The sequence below is a fragment of the Perognathus longimembris genome, chromosome 16 (genome assembly GCF_023159225.1).
Source record: "Perognathus longimembris pacificus isolate PPM17 chromosome 16, ASM2315922v1, whole genome shotgun sequence".
Classification (NCBI taxonomy): domain Eukaryota; kingdom Metazoa; phylum Chordata; class Mammalia; order Rodentia; family Heteromyidae; genus Perognathus; species Perognathus longimembris.
In genome coordinates, this window is record NC_063176.1 from 12,947,650 (window position 1) to 12,968,268 (window position 20,619).

Here is a 20,619-nt window from a genome sequence, read left to right on the forward strand (position 1 = left end):
TATTCTCCTTATGGGGACTTGAGGTCTTCCTTCTTTCCTTCCTTTTATTTATTTATTTTTTTTCGGCCAGTCCTGGGGCTTGGACTCAGGGCCTGAGCACTGTCCCTGGCTTCTCTTTGCTCAAGGCGAGCACTCTGCCACTTGAGCCACAGCACCACTTCTGGCCGTTTTCTATACGCGTGGTGCTGAGGAATCGAACCCAGGGTTTCATGTATATGAGGCAAGCACTCTTGCCACTAGGCCACATTCTCAGCCCCCCTTCCTTCCTTCTTTCTTTCCTGTTTTAAGATAGGATCTCACTATGTAGACAAGGCTAGCCTCAAACTCCAGTACTCTGCCTTCATGAGTGCCAGACTAAAGGTGCATACTATCACCCTCAGCATAGTAACTTTAATTTTTATAACATTTAAAAACAGATGATGAGTAAATTTTCCCATTGTGTGATGCTTTTTGAAAAAGCTTTTACTTTAGAAAATGAAAATATGTCTAGAGAAAATGTGCTCCCCCCCACCCCCCGATTTTTTCCCCCTGACAGTCATGGGACTTAAACTTGGCCTTAATTGTAGTCCCTGAGCTTTTTTGCTCAAGGCTACTGCTGTACCACTTGAGCCACAACTTCACTTCTGGCTTTTTGGTGGTAACTTGGAGATAAGAGTCCATGGACTTTCTGCTTGGGCTGGCTTTGAATAGAGATCCTCCAATCTCAGCCTCCTGAGTAGCTAGGATTACAGGCATGAACCATCAGCACCCAGCTCCCAACTTATTTTTAAGGTTGATTGCCTTCACAGTTGATATTTCTCACATTGATTGCCTTCACAGTTGATATTTGATTGCCTTCACAGTTGATATTTCTCACATTGACATTTTTGTTTGAATTGCCTTATCAAGTTAGAGCGTTGTGTTATTCCTTTTGGAGCTTTCCAAGTTATTTACCTAATAACTTCTGAAGTGACTTTCTAATGTATCGAATTTAAGTGATGTCATGTTTTTGTATGATTTGCTCTTACTGACAATGTTTTATTTTAGTTATGTTGTATCCTATGTTTTTTGTGGCTTGTGTCATGTGCCAACAATGAAATCATCTGTTTGTGACTTTTGGATATTTTTGATGTGGTGTCTTAAGTCTTTGTAGATCTATTGATGTATACGGAACTATATTAAAACCCCACAGTGGAGCTGCAATAGGAGACAAATGGATGGGCAAAGAATGGTAAGAATGATTTTATTTAGCATGTCAGGCCATAATTCTTGATTTATTTTTATAGCTAAAAGCCACACATACGATTTCTATACCAAAGGATTGTTTACTTCAGTATAAGAAAAATTTTTCTTACGTTTTCTTGTGTATTCTGAAAAGTATAACTTTTAAAAATGTATAAAAATAAATACTTATCAAAAGCAAGATTTCCGTTTCTTTGGGTTTGTCATTTAAAAACTTGGTTTATTTTGTACTTGTACTGGGGCTTAAACTCGGGGCCTGGGCATTATCCCTTAGAATTTTTTATCAGTGCTGGAACTCTAACATTTGAGCCACAGTTCCACTTCTGGCCTTTTGGTAGTTAATTGGAGATAAGAGTCTCATGGACTTTCTTGCCTACTATGGTTTCAAAAGTGATCCTCAGATCTCAGTCTCCTGAGTAGCTAGGATTACAGGTGTGGACCAACAGCAGTACCTGCCCTAAGTTATCCTTTTAGGAGAGCAATCACATGAAATCACATGAAAAGATAACCAAAGAGATTAAAATCACAGTGAGTAAAACACTTCACATCTACATGGAGGGCAGATTGTTATCAATCAGTAAATAAATGCTGGAGACCATAGAAATTAAAGCCTTTGTTCATTGCTAGTAGAATTGTAAAAGGTTATGATCACTGTAGAAAAGCTGGCAGCATCTCAGAAAATCAAAATTATTATAGAGCTAGCAATTACAGCAATTCCCAGGTACAAATCCAAAAGAATTAAAGACTCAGAGAGGAGCCGGGTACCGTCATCATCTCCCTCCAAGAGGAATCCACCGGATTCCTGTTTGGTTCTCTCTCTCTCTCTCTCTCTTTTTTTTTTTAAATTTCAGGTCCTAGGGCTTGATCAGGGCCCGGGTGCTGTCTCAGCTTTTGTGCACAGTACCCAGCTCCTCTCCAGGGCTTTGCACTGATTCCTGGAGGCCTTGTGCAAGTGCCATTCCATCTATTTTCATTGGATGAGCAGGCATCCAAGGTATTGTGGGAAGAACATTTGAGTAGGAACCAGAGGTGCTATGGAAATAAAACATGTTGGCTGTGTGTCATGCCCACCACTTTATCAGTTTTTATCCCTAATGGTTCTCCTTCCTCACAGCTGGACCTAAAATGAAGCTTCTAGACTTTCGGCCTATGTTCTAAAATCCCAGTTTCATTATAAGCAGAACTGTAGGTTTCTATGTTCTGAGTTTTATTGAACGTGTATCTCCTTTTCATCATCCTCTTTCTCCTCCTTTGCCTCCTCCTCCCTCTTTCCTTTGATGCTAGTACTGGTGCTTGAACTAGGGGCCTTGTGCTTTCCCTTCGTTTTTTCTCTCAAGTCTGCTTCTCTACCCCTTGAGCCACAGCTCTGGTTCCAGCAATTTGGTGTTTAATTGGAGATAAGAGTCTCATGGACTTCCCTGATAGGTCTGACTTTGAACTGTAACCCTCAGATCTCAACCGCCTGAGTACCTAGGTTTACAAGTGTAAGCCACTGGAGCCCAGCAAGGTGGTGTTGATGATATAATGATTTTCTTCTTGGAGCGAAACATATAGGCAGATCTTTTCTTCTTTAAGTTTTGGAGTCATTACCTTTTAGCTCTTTTAAGCTGTTTTACTGAGATGTAATTCACATGCCAAACAACATGCCTAAAATATACAATTCAGTGACTTTTAGTATAATCACAGTGTTTTTATCCAGCCCCACCAACAGTTCAAAACATTTTGGTAGGCCAGGGAAGATACCCTCTTTGGCCCTTGTACCCTTCCCTCTAGTTATTTTCAATCTGTCTCTTACTTTGCTGATTTTAGATTTCTCATGTATGCATAACATACATATCTTGTAGGTTTGACTTCTATTACAGGTTTCCTGTTGTAGCATATACGAGACCATCATATCTTACACTGGCTGATAATAGTCCATATCTGTATATATTACAGATTTTGTTTTTCCATTCTTCACCTGGATGAGTAATGCTACCAAAAATATTTGCAGAAAAATCTGTTTGAGTCTTGTTTTTAATTCTTTTGGATTTGTACCTGGGAATGTAATTGCTAGCTCTATAATAATTTTGATATTTTGAGATGCTGCCAGCTTTTCCACAATGATCATAACCTTTTACAATTCCACTAGCAATGAACAAAGGCTTTCATTTCTATGGTTTCCAGCATTTATTTCCTGATTGATAACAATCTGCCCTCCATGTAGATGTGAAATGTTTTTCTCATTGTGATTTTAATCTGTTTGGTTATCTTTTCATGTGATTTTTTTGACCATGTATGTATCATCTGTTTATTTCAATCCTCTATTTTTTCTTGTTCTTCATAAAATTTAAATATTAAACCCTTTTCAGATATATAATTTGCAGTATTTTCTCTTATCCTGATTGGTTCTTGACGCAATCTTCTTTAGTGTACAAATGTGTTTAATTTAGATGGTCTAATATTTTATTTTTGATGATTGTACATTTAGTGTCATACCTAAGAACTCATAGCCAAATCTCCATTCTGGCCCATTAATCTTTATTGTTGTAGATATTATACTTAAGTTGGCAATTCATTTTGGGTTAATTTTTGTATTTGATGTAAAGTTTTGTCTCAACTTTATTCTTTTGCATGTTAGTGTCCAGTTTTCTCAGCAACTTTTGCTGAAGAAGTTTCTTTTTTTCATTCGATTGACATGGTACTCTTGTTAAAAATCAATTGTTTGTCTTGAGACGGTGGTGCACACCTGTAATCTCAGCACTGAGGTGGGAGAATTGTAACTTCCAGGCTACCCTGGGCTGTACTGCGAGTTCCTAGATCAAAAAACAAGCAGCACAAGCAAAAAGTGTAAGAGATCCCATCTCAAGCCAAAAAAGCTAAGCATGGCAGCTTGCCCCTATCATCCCAGCTATGTGGGAAGCATAAAGAGCAGGAAGTGTAGGACCTGGACAAAAGGGACATCGTATTTGAAAAATACCTAAAGCAAAGTCAGATACTGGTGGTTCATGACTAGTTCTAGCTATTCAGGAGTCTGTGATCTTAGGATAGCAGTTCATAACCAGCCTAGGCAGGAAAGTCTGGAAGACTAACCACCAAAAAGCCAGAAGTGCAACTGTATCTTAAGTAGTAGAGTGTTAGTCTTGGGCAAAAATCTAAGGGACGGCTAGTACTGGCAGGCGTGTGTGTGTGTGTGTGTGTGTGTGTGTGTGTGTGTGTGTGTGTGTAGCAGAATGCCTACCTAGCATAAGGCGCAGGAACTGAGTTCAAACCCCACACCACCAAAAACCTCCAACCAAACAAAAACTAAGTATCAGTGGACTGGAAATAAGTGTTTATTTCTGAATCCTTGATGCCATTCCATTGACCTAAATGCCTTTCTGGCTCACACTTTGCAGTACTTGTACTCTTTCATTTCAATCCCATATACTACTGCTTATTTAAGGCAAAACAAAAAGAAACATGGGTAGGAATTGAGACAGGATATTTTTGTATTTATAGCTAAGCATCTGTGTTTATGATGATAAATATGTCATATTGGCTCTCATTGTGTGGAGACTTGAAGACAGATAAGCATTCTTAAAACAGAATAGTTATATTTTTGGACATTTTTTCTTATGCCATTACATTGAATGTTCTAAGACTTTAAACTTTGAGATGTCTGATTCTTGTGTTTACTGATACAACTGAAGAAGCTGTACTTCAATCCAGGAGCTGTAGATGTCTTTGTCTAGTCTTGTTTAAGCACAGTTTACAGATGAAAGGTTCTGTGTTGGCCACTTCTAGCACTCTACCATGCATGGGGTACTCAGTAAATGCATGTTAGAAGAAAGAATTCATCTTGGAAGTAGATTTTGCTAACTTCATAAATAAAATAGGTTCTAATATATACACATCGTCAGTACAATTACTTCTCTCTATGTGAGAATGGGTCACTTAATTTTTCCTTAGATCCCTGTAATCTAACTTGTCTTAGTGGTTGTAAACGATTAATTTTGTGGCATTTATCTCACAACTGTAAGTCCTTCCTGAAGCACCCCATAGTACTCTCTGTGAAGAAATCGGTTTCAGAGTTTCAGAGCCAATCAGGACTGGGAATGGAGTCTGGTGGATTGGGAAATGAGTGACATTTCACAGGGGTCTGTGAAAGCAGCCGGCTTTCCTAAGTCAGATGGCATCTTCTTTGGGGGCCACATTTCTACCCGGATGAACGCCGGAGCTCGCGGTTTCTGGCTTCCTTTGCTGTCAATGGACCTTCGTTGCCTATAGTTGTACCAAATCTGATGTATCATTTCTTTGAATGGTCTTGTGGTCAGAGTATAGAGAATTGGGTTCAAGGCACTGTTGATCGGTAGGACAAAAATTACCATCCAAGAAGTAATGGTACCTAGAGGAGAAAAATGAAATAAAAGATCTACATAGGTGTAGAAATTCCTTTCCTGTGTGATCCCCATTCTTGTATCTTTCACTCCAACCCACTTTTGAGTCTCAAGCTTCCTGTCACATAATTAAACATCAAGTCTACACTGCTCCTGGACATCTTTCCGAAGTGCTAGTGTGTGAGGGAGTTCTGATCCCTAAAGAAACAGGGCTTTGCCAAGTGCAGTATCAACTACCGTATGCCATCAGGTAGAAACATTGTCTGCAAAGTAATGACCTCGTGTTATTATTTAATTTTAGGAAAAACTATAGTGTTTAGTATTTAAGTCATATTTTTTCAAATGTTTTAAATACTATGTAATATGACTTAGGAGCTGTAGACTTGCCTTAAGTATATTTCTGCTTTCTATTTGATTTCAAAGCTAGGTTTGACTTTTTAGGCTTTTGACCATGTATTTATTTAAATAAAAAAACACCTTTGGTGGGGACAATGATAGAAGGAGTGACATTGATCAAGATGCATTGTACTTATAAAGTGATTTTTTGAATTGAAGTCTCTTTGAACAACCACTTAAAGACTCTCTCTTGCTAGTCCTGGGGCTTGAACTGAGGGTCTGGGCACTGTCCCTGGCTTCTTTTTGCTTTAGGCTAGCACTCTACCACTTGAGCCACAGCGTCACTTCCAGATTTTTCTGTTTATGTGGTGCTGAGGAATGAAACCCAGGGCTTCATGCGTGCCAGGCAAGCACTCTACCACTAAGCCACATTCCCAGCCTGAGAATATGTTTAAAAACCTTTGGTTAAACATATATGGAAAAAAAACCTCCTTTATATATATACACAGCTAACAAATACTCAGATTTTTGTGATTATTTAATTAAGACTTTTGTTCCTTTTTGTCATTCATAATCTGGGAGATGCTTTTACCTATCATTGGGATCAAAGAAAATTAAAATTATGTGTACATAAAAATTTTAAATGTGAATTTATAAAAATATTTTTGCATTTTAGATAATATATAATGTATTACATATTATTTATATATGATATACACATACTATGCATTGTAAATTACTATTGACTGGATATATGTAACAAAGTTTGCTACTTTAAACTTTGTTGTTGTGGTGTTGTAGCTTATAGAGAGAGGTTCACACTCACTGTATAGTCCAGGTTGGTTTTGAGCTCATGATCCTCTTACCTCAGTCTCCCAAGTGCTTGTATTACTGCCACAACTGTCTAACTTTTATTGGCATTAAGTACATTCACATTGTTATGCATCCAAGAGCATTATCCATCTCTAGACCTTTCTCAACCTCCTAAGCTGAGTCTAGTACATAGTAAACAACCACTAGTAAACAACCTAGTAAACAACCACTCACATTTTCCCCTTCTCCAGCCCCTGGCAATAACTACTTTATGTACTCTATGAATTTGTCCACTCCAGGCTGGGAATATGGCCTAGTGGCAAGAGTGCTTGACTCATTATTCATGAAGCCCTGGGTTCCATTCCCCAGCACCACGTACATAGAAAACGGCCAGAAGTGGTGCTGTGGCTCAAGTGCTAGCCTTGAGTAAAGAGGAGCCAGGGACAGTGCTCAGGCCCTGAGTCCAAGGCCCAGGACTGGGGGTGGGTGGGTGGGGTGGAGAATTTGTCCACTCTAGGGACCTCATGTAAGAGGGCCCAGACGAACTCGGGACATGGGTACTGTCCCTGAGGATGTTTTCCCCTCAAGGCTAGTGCTCCACCACTTAAGCCACAGCTTGACTCCTGCCTTTTGGGTGTTTTGTTGGAGATAAAAGTCATGGACTTCCCTGTCAGGGCTGGCTTCAAACTATGATCCTCAGATCTCAGCCTCTTGAGTAGCTCGGATTACAGGCTGTGTGGAGCATTTGGCTATCAGTATTGGATGACTTGGTGAATATTTGTTTGAGTCCCTGCTTTCGGTTCTCCTGAATATTTATCCAGAAGTGGCAGAACTATTGGGTTGTGCGGATCCTGTGCTTGTTTTGGCGGAGTCGACGCCGCACTGTTTTCGCGGCACCCACACCATCTCAGTTTCCTGCCAGCAGTGTAAACGAGTTCTTGTTTTTCCACATTTTTGCCAACAAGGTGTGTGTGTTACAATAATAGTGTCGGCGGGGATGTAATGTATGCTATGTTCAAATCCTATCTTACATTTTGAAGTCGTGTGCTCTCGATATGCATTTCATGAAGAAAATTTTCTCACGTTAGGAAAAAAGGTGAGTTAAGTACTTGAAAATTGTTTTGGCATATTTTCTTTTCTGGTCAGCTTAAGCATACAATTTCTACACTGTCATGTACTTTAATCATTGTTCCTTTGTTCTGATAATAATTTTGTTACTAGGCATTTGTGATTTTTTTTTGACAGTATAAGATTTGAACTCAAGGCCTCACAGTTGCTAGGTGGGTACTTTACCACTTGAACCACGCCCCTGGTCCTTAGGAGTATATGGAGAGAAATAGACAGTGGCCTTTCAGTAAACATGGACTCAGGGCAGCTTAGAGTACATACAGTTCTGACTGTTAGTGTTAACGGTCTTTCATAGAACACTCCACAACAGATTTATTACTTCTTTGCCAAGAGAAAAAGTGTACCTGGTATTTCTACCTGAAGCAGTGAAAGAAATTTCAGTATAAAAATGGGTATCCAGCATAGCGCATCCGTGAATACGATAAAGAAAAACCGCTTGGCAAGGGTCATCTCTTTTTTAACTTGATTCCGTATTTCAGTGGCTGTTATGGTGCTTTGGTGAACACTGTAAAACATGCTTCCGTAGGAAAAGACGATGATGAGAAAGGCTGCCAAGTTAATACCTGTTTGGAATACAGGAATGTGAATGACATAGGAATATTCATGCAAAACAAGCAGATTAAAGAAACATAACTAAGTTATCATAAAAGATACAAAGGCCATAACATGTTGTTTTGGCTTCTCAGAAAGATTTATTAGGCTGGGCATGATAGCTCATTCTTGTAATCCTAGCACATAAAAGGCTAAGGTAAGAGAATCTCAAGTTAGAGGCTGGTCTAAACTACATAGTAAGTTGGAGGCCAGCTTGGGTTACAGAGTGAACCCTGTCTAAATAAAAGTTATGGATTCTTTTGTGTGGATATATTTTTGAAGTCATGAACAATGATGAGATAATTTTTAAATGGCATATTAAAAGGAAGTTTGTGGTCATTCAGCAAGTACCTTGAGCCTGTTAAGCATTCTATTATTAATGATTTAAAAAAGTAATTGAATTACCTTGTGCTGTGCTGCATTTTGAGGATATTTTCCCATTACTGGGTTAAATAGTTATATAGTTGTGTATATGCTCTTTAGCAAAATATGTGTGTGGCTTACATGTGAGCTTTAAAAGATAGTAATACCATTATGTTAATACCATGTGGTTTGTTTTAAAAATAAGGAGCCACAGTATATGTTGTTTGCTATTATTTAGGTGAACACGTGAAACACATTTAACATCTTTTATTGGGTGCAAGAAAGCAGTGAATTTTTCTGGAAGCATCTTTCATTGCAGGCATTAAAGCAGTGATTTTTAGAAAAGAATTCCCAATTGTTGAGAATTTTGATAAAATTTATCCTCATGCTAAGAAAAACTGTGTAGAAGATGCAAAATAAGCAGTGACATTCCTGTTATTCTAGCCTCACAGGAGGCTGATACCTGGAGGTCTTGGTTTGAGGCCAATCTTCTGCAGAAAAGTCTGCTGGAGTCTATCTCCAAAATTATCAGCAAAAAGCCCTTCTGGAGGCACGGCTCATGTGGAAAGCCCCTGAACTCAGATCCCAGTACAAACTCAAAATTTGTAGGCATAGAAGGTACAATGAATTTCATGTTGCGCGTGATTCTGTTCTAGGGTTTGCATGATAATTTCTTACCGAGAAAAATTGCCACAGAATAAGTCTGGGCTCCCATGCTCTCTGTATCTTCGGAATGAAGAGGGAAGCACACTCCATTGCTGCCATAGTAGTTCTTGAAGAATCCCTTGTTGCTCAGGGGAATGAAAGCCACTATAAAGCCAATAATCCAAATGAGAATCAGAACTGTAATTGTTCTGCATTTTCGAGGTCTTAAACATCTAAAAGGATACACAATGCAGATGTACTTTTCCAATGTCAGAAATGTTAAGAGTAGAACTGATACTTCTGTGGACAGAATGGCCAATGAGCCCATGAGCTGACAAGGACTGCTCTCCATCCACCGCTGGGCGTGCTTATTGTACTCTCCCCGGAACTTGACGTCGAAGGCTCCGATCACAAACAGATATACTCCCATGAGGCAGTCAGCACCTACAGTGTCAGAGAGTTTCTGCATTTAGTGGAATAAACAGGCATAAGGGGATTTTCATTAGGCATTTGTGTGTGTCTACGTGTGCGACAGTACTGGGGCTTGAACTCAGAGCCTGGGCATTGACCCTGAGCTTTTTTTTGCTCAAGGATTGTGCTCTATCACTTGAGCCACAGCTCCATTTTTAGATTTTTGGTGGATAATTTTAGATAAGAATTTCATAGGTTTTTCTGCCCATGCTGGCTTTGAACCATGATCTTCAGATCTCAGCCTTCTAATTAGCTAGGATTATAGTGTGAGCTTCTGGCTTGCCATAGCACATGATTTTAATGAGAGCTTTGTTCATCAATGGAAGGTCATCACATTTCTTATTTTAAAAACTTAAAATTTCTTATCACTCAAGGAGTTCTATTTTGTTGCAGAAAATGTGAAAAAAATATGTAAGCAAAAAGGAGAGCAATTAGGTAGGAACCAGTGGTTCATGCCTATAATCCTAGCTACTCAGGAGACAAATTTTAGGATTGCAGTTTGCAGCCAGCCTGAGCAGGAAAGTCCACGAGACTCTCCAATTAACCAGCAAAAAGCCAGAAGGGGAGCTGTGGCTCAAGTGGTAGAGTGCCAGCCTTGAGCACAAAAAGAAATTCAGGGATAGCTCCCAGGCCCTAACTTTTTAAGTCCCTGGACCAGAACACACACACACACACACACACACACACACACACACACACACACACACACACCACACACAAATTAAAAATTCCACATTCTATCACAGAATACATAGCAATGCTTTCCCTATATTTCTTTTTTTTGCCAGTTCTGGGCTTGGACTCAGGGCCTGAGCACTGTCCCTGGCTTCTTTTTGCTCAAGGCTAGCACTCTGCCACTTGAGCCACAACGCCTTTTCTGGCCGTTTTCTATATATGTGGTGCTGGGGAATTGAACCCAGGGCTTCCTGTATAGGAGGCAAGCACTCTTGCCACTAGGCCATATTCCCAGCCCCTTTCCCTATATTTCAAAACTGTAGTTCCTCTTTAACCCAGAAGTACTCACAGCAGAGAGAAATGATGGACATGGCATGTAGCTTGTTCTCAGACCTGATGTAAGGACGCATACAAATAACAAATATATTTCCGAAGCAGGTGACCGCAGATACAACCCAGACAAACACTCTCTGAATAATGCTTGCCAAAAGATTCTCAAGAGATGAAATTCCATCTGTATTTGGTTTACAGCTGCGAACATGTGGGGCATAGCCACAGTACTGAAATTTCTTAAAATATCTGGAGTATGAAGAGAAAAACGAAAGATTAACGTTTGAATAGAATTCACAATCTCCGTACATAGATATTTTTCAATGTTTTCTTCAATAGGAAGAAAAAGTCTTCATATAAGATTTAGATGAATGCAAAGCATAAGGAATTCAGAAATTTTAAACTTAAACTTAATTCTCATTCATTTGACTTCACAGTAAAAGATGTGTGGTGATTATGTAAGAGGCTACTTAAAAGATGCTTTTGCTAGGTATCAGTGGCTCTAATCTTTTTTTTTTTTTGGCCAGTCCTGGGCCTTGGACTCAGGGCCTGAGCACCGTCCCTGGCTTCTTCCTGCTCAAGGCTAGCACTCTGCCACCTGAGCCACAGCGCCCCTTCTGGCCGTTTTCCATATATGATGTGGTGCTGGGGAATCGAACTGAGAGCTTCATGTGTAGGAGGCAAGCGCTCTTGCCACTAGGCCATATTCCCAGCCCAGTGGCTCTAATCTTATGCCTCAGGAGACTGAGATCTGAAGATTGAGGTTCAAAGCCAATCTATGCTGGAAAGTTCATGAGACTCTTATCTCCAATTAACCACCAAAAAGATCAGGAAGTGAAGCTGTGGCTCAAGTGGTAGAGCACTAGTTTTCAGCATAAAGTTCAGAGAGAGCGTCCAGGCCTTCAGTTCAAGCCCTAGGATTAGCTCACACACATAACCACAAAGATGCTTTTGCTGAGTCCTGTGAATAAATTAAAACTCCTCAACTTTATATATCTGTGCCTTTTGATCTGAGCTATTTTCTGCTGCAGTTCCTTTGCAATCATTTATTTGCAGAAGGAAAGAGAAGATTCAACGGTAATTATCTTGTGTGGAAGGCAAACTGTCTCTCAAACAAGCAATGACTTTTTTTTCTGCCAGTCCTGGGGCTTGAACTCAGGGCTTGAGCACTGTCCCTGGCTTCTTTTGCTCAAGGCTACCACTCTAACACTTGAGCCATAGAGCCACTTCCAGCTTTTTCTGTGTATGTAGTCTTGAGTAATTGAACTCAGGGCTCCATGCATGCTAGGCAAGAACTCTACAGCCCCCAAGTAGTGGCTTTTAATATCTAAAAGCAAAAAGCCAAAATTCAGTAGACTACCTTGTTCCTGTTCTGTTCCAGTAATAAAGGTGTAACTCCTCAGAACTCCTGGAAGGACAAAGCCTGAGCTAAGGGGGAACTAGGTCATACCTTCAACTTGGAACTGTCTTAACTACACATACATTTCTCATCCCCTGCTCCAAATTCTTCCTGTCTAACCAGAAGCCATTGTCTATACTTTGGAAGGTATATTGAAGTGCCATTTTCCCACATAACACATCTTTCTCTGCCCTTCACTGTGACTCTTTGTTTGGCATACGAGTGTGAGTGGCCAGACCTAACTTGGAATTCCTGGATTTTAGGCCTAGGGTCTAAAAACTTAGTTTCAAGAGCAGTCAACAGGTAAATTAAATATACAAGAGTCCTCTGTGTCTTAAGGCTTAAACAAACAGTTAGCTTGTCACCTAACGATTGAATTTGTCCAAAGAGCGTTTGTGTGTGTGTGTGTGTGGACTTTCAGAGTTTACTGTGTAAATAAATGTACTGTTGCGTCATCCTAGTTTTTGCAATGGACCTGTTTTTCTGACTCTCAGGGCAAAGTCAAGAAAATCCCCCTTTGGCTTTGGGGGCTTTTCAGTTATAGATTGTATGTTATCTGTAATTACTTTGTAGTCTGCCTGATTTACTCAAGATTTTGGAAGACATAAGAGTGTCAATGAACCATAGTTGAGTGAATTATTTCGCCAACAGGCCTTCCTTGGTAAAGATATCACCTGGATAACCAGATATTTCTGTTTATGGAGCGTCTTCTAGGCATTGGATATCAATTCTCAAATGAATGCCACAAGGCACCTGCACAGGAAATGTGTCTTCAGTAGACGCATGTGGCTAGGGTGTTTTCTAACAAGTGTAGAAACTGAGTTAAACTAGATCAATTTTCCTTAGAGGCTCTGTGTTCTGGCTGTGTGAGTGTGAATGTGTGTGTGTGTGTGTGTGTGTGCACGTGTGATCTTGTGGCGTGTTGATGCCTGTAATACTAGCTACTCAGGAAGCTGAGATCTGAGATCAAGGTTCAAAGCCAGCCTGGGCAGGGAAGTCCCCAACACTCTCCAATTAACTAGCAAAATGCTGGACTAAAGGTGTGGCTCGAGTGGTAGTATAGCAGCCATGCAAGCCTAGCGAGAATGAGGCTCAACTTCAAGCCCTGGAATCAGGAAAAATATCTTAATTAGTATAAAAAATTCCCTGGGATTAAAAAATTTCCCACAAAATTCTACCAGACATTGGAAAACTTAAAATCAAACAGAGTTTTGAACTAGTTATTGCGTAGAGACATGTGTGAGCAGGTCAAAGGCCCTCTCTCATGGAAGTTCTCCATCCTTCACCATCACTTCAGCAATCTTGTGGGCAGGGCTCTTGATATCACATCACCGTAGATTCGAGCAGTCCTGTATGCTGACATCTAGCCATCGCATCCGCATGGTCTTGTGCAGTTGCACATGCTGGACTTTAGACAACGCATCACAGCCTATTGCCTCGAGAAGGTTTACACGTCAACAGTGGGTTGATTGGACCCCTGAGGTGTGCATTGGAGTGGGCACAAAGAATGCATGGGAGCTCATGCGGGCTCTATGGAGCCTCTGATGGGGGCTGGGACACACATGACCTACAGGTTGTCCAATGACCTTGAGAGTCAAGTAGCTCTCTCCTTGAGACACCTTTCTTAACCCCTACACAAAGCACCCTAGGCAGTGTCCTCCCTTGGACCTTTCCTGTTTAGTAGGAGCTTTGTTTATGCTTTTCTTCCATAAATCAGAGGGATTATAAATCAGATCCAGGTGTAAACTTACAGTTTCAGTACCCTCACTTTGGGGTTTTTCAGCACACAAATTTGGGGGCAGGGACACAAATATTCAGCAAACAGCAGGCAAATTAGTACACTATATGAATAGATTCGTTGCATCAGATTTAAATATGTTACCAAAATACAAGTGGGAACATAAAAGGTTCAAGGTGAAGATCAGTAACAATGCCTACTTACATGTGTGAGAGATTCCGAAGAGGCCTGAACATCCTTTGTTGGATATTTGAAATTTCAATTCCTTCTAGGCTGCTGAAAATAACAAATTGAGAATCAGTTAAAGGACACTGGTTACATGTAGCATAATAAAATGAGTCTTGGTGAAGGATAATGTAATAAAACGATTTTAGCTAACACTCATTCTCAGTAAAACATTCCTACTTAGCCACTCTACCACTTCCCTAAATCCTAGTTTTGATTATTCTCTTTGTAGATATATTTTTCCTATTTGATTGTTTTTTTTGCATCCTCTCAGATCATGGCACAGTGGCTGTGCATGCTAAGAGTAACGGCCCAGAAAATCTCAGTGGAAAAGGGAACAAGCATGCATTTTTTTTCATGCCAGTCTTGGGACTTGAACTCAGAGTCTAGGTTCTGTTTCCTGAGCTTCTTTTGCTCAAGGCTTGTACTATACCACTTGAGCCACAGATCCATTGCAGGCTTTTTTTTTTTTTTTTGGTAGTTAGAGTAAGAGTTTCACAGTTTCCTGCCTAGGCTGGTTTTGAGTGGTAATCCTCAGATCTCAGCCTCCTGAGTAGCTAGGATTACAGCTGTGAGCCACTGGCACCTGGCATTTTTTAAAATAATGTTTAAGTAGGATTTTTCTTTTAATAAGTGCCCTGAGCAAACACTCCAAAGAGACAAAATGAAGAAAGTGAAGATTATCTTTTTAGGAGATTGCCTAAGTGCCAGCAGAGTTTTTGTAGTGCGTGCGTGCGTGCGTGCATGTGTGTGTGTGTGTTACAAAGCATGATTTACACATTCAAAGACAATTCATCTTAGAGTGATGCTGCTTACTATAGATTCTTCAATGACTAGAACTCATAGAGCACAGGTGCATAGAACCCTCAGGGACTCTAATCCAACAATTTAGTGTGCTCGCCCAGAAATTTATTGAAGAATATAAATGATTCATTACTTAATTTTAGTTTATTTACTTGTAAGATTAATGTTTTAGCCATCAGGTTGTTTACCGTCTGTAAAGCAGTCATCTGTGTTTGTGAGGAGGTTTCTATCCTAGAAATAAAGCTTGTAATTTGAAAGACACTAAAACACCTGTTATTAGTATTGAAATAATAATTCAATCATGAAATGACCTTGTGTGTACATACTTACAGAGACTTTAGTTTCACAAGATAATCAAATTGGTTTGCTTGAATTCTCTGGATTGGATTATAGGAAATGTTCCTGTAGTTTTTAAACAAAATCAGCAATAGGTTATTTCTAATAATTGCTTGAGCAAAGAGAACATACTTAATGACTTTAGGTTTCTTTGATACATACAAAAAGAAGAAGGTAGTACAATTGAAAATGGAACGGTACAATCACTAGAAGAAAACACAGAAGGAAAATTCCATTGTTTGGGCAATGGTACTTCTTGGATATGACTCCCCAAAATATAGGTAGTAAAAGCAAAATTAGACAACTGGGATTACATTAAATGGAAAGAATGGTAACACTTCTGCGGAGCCAAGGTTAAACAGCAGAGTGAAGAGAGCATAAAGAATGGGAGGAAGCATTTGAAAATAAGTATGAAGAGAACATAAAGAATGTGAGGAAGCATTTGAAAATAAGTATTTCTTTTTTTGTTTTCTTTTTCTCTTCTGTCTTCTTGCTTTTCTTTTTCATGCTAGGAATCACAAACTAGGGCCTTGGCTTCTTGTAAAACATATCTGAACTTGGGTTAATATGCAAAATAAGGCTCAAAAACATCAGTAGCAAGAAAATAAACAATATATCAAAAAGTAGGCAAAGGAGGACCGGGCATGGTGGTACATGCCTGGAACACCAGCTACTCAGAAGGTGGAGATGAGAAGATCATGATTCGAGGCCAGCCTTAGTGTAAGTCAGCAGCCCTTGTCTCAAAGATGTTTGCTATAGTGCTATACATATATGTAGTCAGAGCTACTTGGAGATAGAGCTAGAGAGATTGTGGCCTGGAGACAGCTAGTTAATTGATGAATGGATAAACACAATTTGTTATGTGTGTGTGTGTGTGTGTGTGTGTGTGTGTGTGTATTGCATACTATATTATTTTGACACATACTACAACATAATGTCCTTGAAGACATGATGCGAAGGTAAATAAACCGGTAACCAAATGACAGTGTATGATTGCAGTTGTAGGATATACTCAGACTCGTCCACTTCCTGGGGATACAAAGTGGAATCTGCTGTTGGGGGTTGGGGAAGGGGGACTCAGGGAAAGGGCGGTAGTGTTGAGTGGTGCTGTGTCAGTTTTGCAGCAGCAACAGTCTGGAGGTGTTGATGGAGTTAATGGCTTTCAGCCATATACTGATGGATAGATAGGGAACTTTATGTTAAGTGAATTTTGCCCCAATTAAAATCATAATAAGGGGCTGGGAATATGGCCTAGTGGTAGAGCGCTTGCCTTGCATACATGAAGCCCTGGGTTCAATTCCTCAGCACCACATATACAGAAAAAGCTGGAAGTGGCGCTGTGGCTCAAGTGGCAGAGTGCTAGCCTTGAGCAAAAAGAAGCTAGGGACAGTGCTTAGGCCCTGAGTTCAAGCCCCAGGACTGGCAAAAAAAAAATCATAATAAAAGAAATGAAGTGGGGAAAGTAACGTAAGTCTTACAATTGCGACAGCTCCTTCAGATCCTTAAATAGATGCGGTGGAAGACTTTCAATCTTATTACTTCCTAAATCCCTAGAGAAATAAGTGCAAACATGTCATATATTTTCTAAAGACTTTTCAGTTCCCTATAAAGCCATCATACAACTCTTCAGTACTGTCACTGGTGAACTGTAACCAACTGCTAAAAAATATGTTTTTCTTAAAAAAATAAATTATGTAACAATTAAGAATTAAACTAATTAAAATCTTTGGTATCCTGGGTATCGTATATACATTTATCTGAATTGTGGAAGGGAAGAGGAACATCAAAATGGTGAGACAAAGGGTAAAAGAACAACTAATGCAACAGTGATACTCACAAGACAATATTTTGGATATTAACTGTACAACTTGGGGGAGGGGGCTTGGGGAAGTGGGAAGGTGGAAAAAAATGAAGGAGGAGGTAAAAAGTTTGACAAGAAATGTACTCACTACCTTATGTATGTAACTGTAACCTCTTTGTACATCCCATTGACAATAAAATTAAATTTAAAAAAGAATTAAACTAATTAAATCAAATGGTAAAGTAAAATTATTAAATCAAAGATTAAGTACTTTATGACATTAATCTGGTTTTATTAGATATATTTTTAGATTAATATGTGTATTTCTTCCTTCCCCTTCCTTCTTCCTCTTTGTCTCTTCCTCTCCTTTTATTTTGTGCTGGTACTGGGGCTTAAACTTTGGGCCTTGAGCTCTCCCTTGGTTTTCATTACACTAGGCTGGTGGTGTTCTACCACTTGAGCCATACTTCTACCTCCAGCAGAAGCTCGAAGTGGAGATAAGGGCATCACAGACTTTTCTTCTTAGGCAGGAGGGAAAAGCTGGGAGAGAGTGAGAGAAGGGGTGATATTGTTCAAAAAATGTACTCATTACCTGACTTATGTAGCTGTAACCCCTCTGTATATCACCTTTACAATTACAATAAAAAAATAAAAAAACAATTGTTGGGAGCTCTTGTCTCTTGCTTGGGTTTCTCATGATGATCAAATGGAAGTGTATGAGCTCAAGTACCAATTTCTTTCTTAGCTGAGATGCACAGGCTTTCTGTGCTACCTTCATGGGAGAGTCTGCCTAACAAGACATGTGCTCTGTTGCAAGACAGCTTCTGATGATAGCAGCTCTCGTGGTAGCTTTGACAGTGACAAATCTCATAAGAAAGCCTTCATATTCTTGTAAATAAGCAAAACTTTTAATAAACTTGAACCATCAAGGTGATCGAGAAATGCAAGAAGGAGTTTATTTACCTTACTCTTTGCCAAGCCCTGCTAGTCACTACTGAGATAGAAGAATGGATGTACTTGTTACTCTTGCAAAAGTTAGAGATTTGATGGTGAAGTCCAGGATGAGTTTTATTACGTTTTAACACTAAAAGTAAGTGGCCAGTAGAATCTGACAAACATTACCCTTGTCTTTGCTAGGAATACCTTTTACTGTGTAGCATTATGTACATGTTATTGGTGAGTTTCCTCTGATAGGGGGTGTTGAACTTTGTACTACGACAATCAAAGGGGTCTTTGTAAAACTGCACCCCTTTCATAAAATCCTTCAATGATTCACTGTTGCCTAGATGACAGAATCAAAACTGCTTAACCAGACATAAAGCACTTTATATATGCAAATATGTCATAGGTAGTATTTGTGATCTCGTTTTCCACTGCTGTCCAGTCCTGGTAGCTTTCCTCAGGACTTGAAGGCACCAGCTGCTGTCATCTGTGCTTCTGCATGGGGCTTCCTCTTGCTGGTCACGCCCGCCCTCTGCTTCTCTCCTGACCTCTTGTTCATCCTTCAAAGATAGTACTGATGCTGCTCCTCTGGGAAGCCTCTGGTGACCAGGAGCGTAGCTCTCCTTTCTGTTCTCCCATGCACCCCCCTCCTGTACACTTCAGCCAGGTCACATGACACACACGCAACATGTACAATATCATGTTCTCATTGTGTACATGTGTCACCCTTTCGAAAGGCAGCTCTGTGAACACAAGAACTCCATCCAGTGCTTTGCTCACTCTAGGACTAGCTATTTTTGTACACCTCCAATTAGAAGACTATTCACAGGCAGTGTCTATCTGCTTCATATTTAGAGAAAAGGATGGCAGGATTCTGGTTTCTTGACTAGGAAGCCAAGTAACATATTGATTAGGTTAGAACCATGTTCAACAATTTCCTTACAGCAGGATTCATATAATGAGACAGCTTTGACCTAGTTCGAAGTGACATGTGAAAGGCGCTTAACTCCAATTTAGGACAGTTGACAAAACTTAATTGGACTCAAGGTCCATTTTTGAATGGAAACATTCACAATATTCCTTATCAACTCAAGTAGTTAACTTATTATTGCTGTATTGTTTTATAGCTTTGGGGACTGTATCCAGGGTCTGTATGCTAGGGTAGCACCCTACCACTGAGTTCTACTGCAGCCTCTGGGTAATTGAGAACATGTTTGGGGGTTCTAGCAGGGGAGCGCAGCTACTCGTATATCCTTGACAGAAGACCAGTCCTCCTCTATGAGGGATGGTCATACTCTTCGACGGAGCGCTCAGTTTCAGAAGGGACGCACATGGAGGGGTGAGGGAGGAAGGGGACACCCGCCTAGCCAGCCAGATCAGCTGAATCAACCCTGGCCATCAATGGGGTGACAGATGTTGCAGCCAGATCGCCCTCACATCCGCCTCTGGGTAATTGAATTTAAAAGCACAAATAGACACATGTGGTGGCACTTGTCTATACTCTTACCACTTGGAAGATTGAGGCAGAAAGATTATGAATTCAAGGCCAGGTTGGGCTATATAGCTAGCTCCCATCTCCGAACATAAACAGCACAAATAAAAGCAAGCACAGGTTTATGGTTATGGGAACCACTCAAATCTGTTGTGACAAGTAAATCCTGACTGTTGTCCAGACTATGGGTGTGAATAGTCTAGGGGGTGGAGTGTAGTGCACCCATCTTCCAAAGTGAGAGTTCAGATGCAGACCCACTCACTGAACAACATCCCTTCCTGGACAATAGGACATTTTATGGTTTGTTTTTTTTAAAGTTTGAATCTTTTTTTCAGGCACGTGTGTAATGTGGGAATAGGCAGGCTTTAGGCAAGACTCACTGGCTCGGGGTGCCCTCCCTGCCTCCTTTATTGTGCTTTCCTTTCCCTCTGGGCCTGGATCAGTACTGGCTATGGTCTGGATTTTTTTTTTTTTGCCAGTCCTGGGGCTTGAACTCAGGGCCTGAGCACTCTCCTTAGCTTCCTTTTGCTCAAGGCTAGCACTCTACCACTTGAGCCACAGCGCCACTTCCTGCTTTTTCTGCTTATGTGGTGCTGAGGAATTGGACCCAGGGCTTCATGCATGCCAGGCAAGCACTCTACCACTAAGCCACATTCCCAGCCTTGGTCTGGAAATGTTTTGTTTCCTGGTCTGTACTGGTGGCCACCATGAAGATAATGATCACGAGGAATCACTCTCTGATGCTTAGGTGGTGAACTCAAGCTGGATCCCTTGCCTAGCTTGTATTGCAATGGTTAGATGAGCCCAGGTGGTATTTTAATGGTGAGGTGAGCCACCTAGACTCACCTCTCTAGTAGTGAGAGGAATGTCTATGCATGGATGATGATATGATTTGATGGCCACATATCAGCAGTTCCTATAGCTGGGCCCTGGTGCTAATTTCTCTCACAT

The 20,619-nt window shown here is 40.3% G+C and overlaps 1 protein-coding gene across 1 annotated transcript in view; it reads right to left on the reverse strand.

Annotated features, from left to right (window-relative positions):
* Positions 1-4,694: 4,694 nt before the first annotated feature.
* Positions 4,695-20,619, reverse strand: part of Rxfp1 (relaxin family peptide receptor 1) — an 83,293-nt gene continuing 67,368 nt past the window's right edge. The window contains exons 12-18 of the mRNA XM_048364912.1: positions 16,912-16,983; positions 15,428-15,499; positions 14,273-14,344; positions 10,951-11,180; positions 9,489-9,899; positions 8,201-8,419; positions 4,695-5,587 (exon numbers count right to left, since the gene is read on the reverse strand). Of these exons, the coding sequence (XP_048220869.1) occupies positions 5,286-5,587; positions 8,201-8,419; positions 9,489-9,899; positions 10,951-11,180; positions 14,273-14,344; positions 15,428-15,499; positions 16,912-16,983 (1,378 nt within the window). The 3' untranslated portion in view covers positions 4,695-5,285. The remainder of the gene's footprint in view (positions 5,588-8,200; positions 8,420-9,488; positions 9,900-10,950; positions 11,181-14,272; positions 14,345-15,427; positions 15,500-16,911; positions 16,984-20,619) is intronic.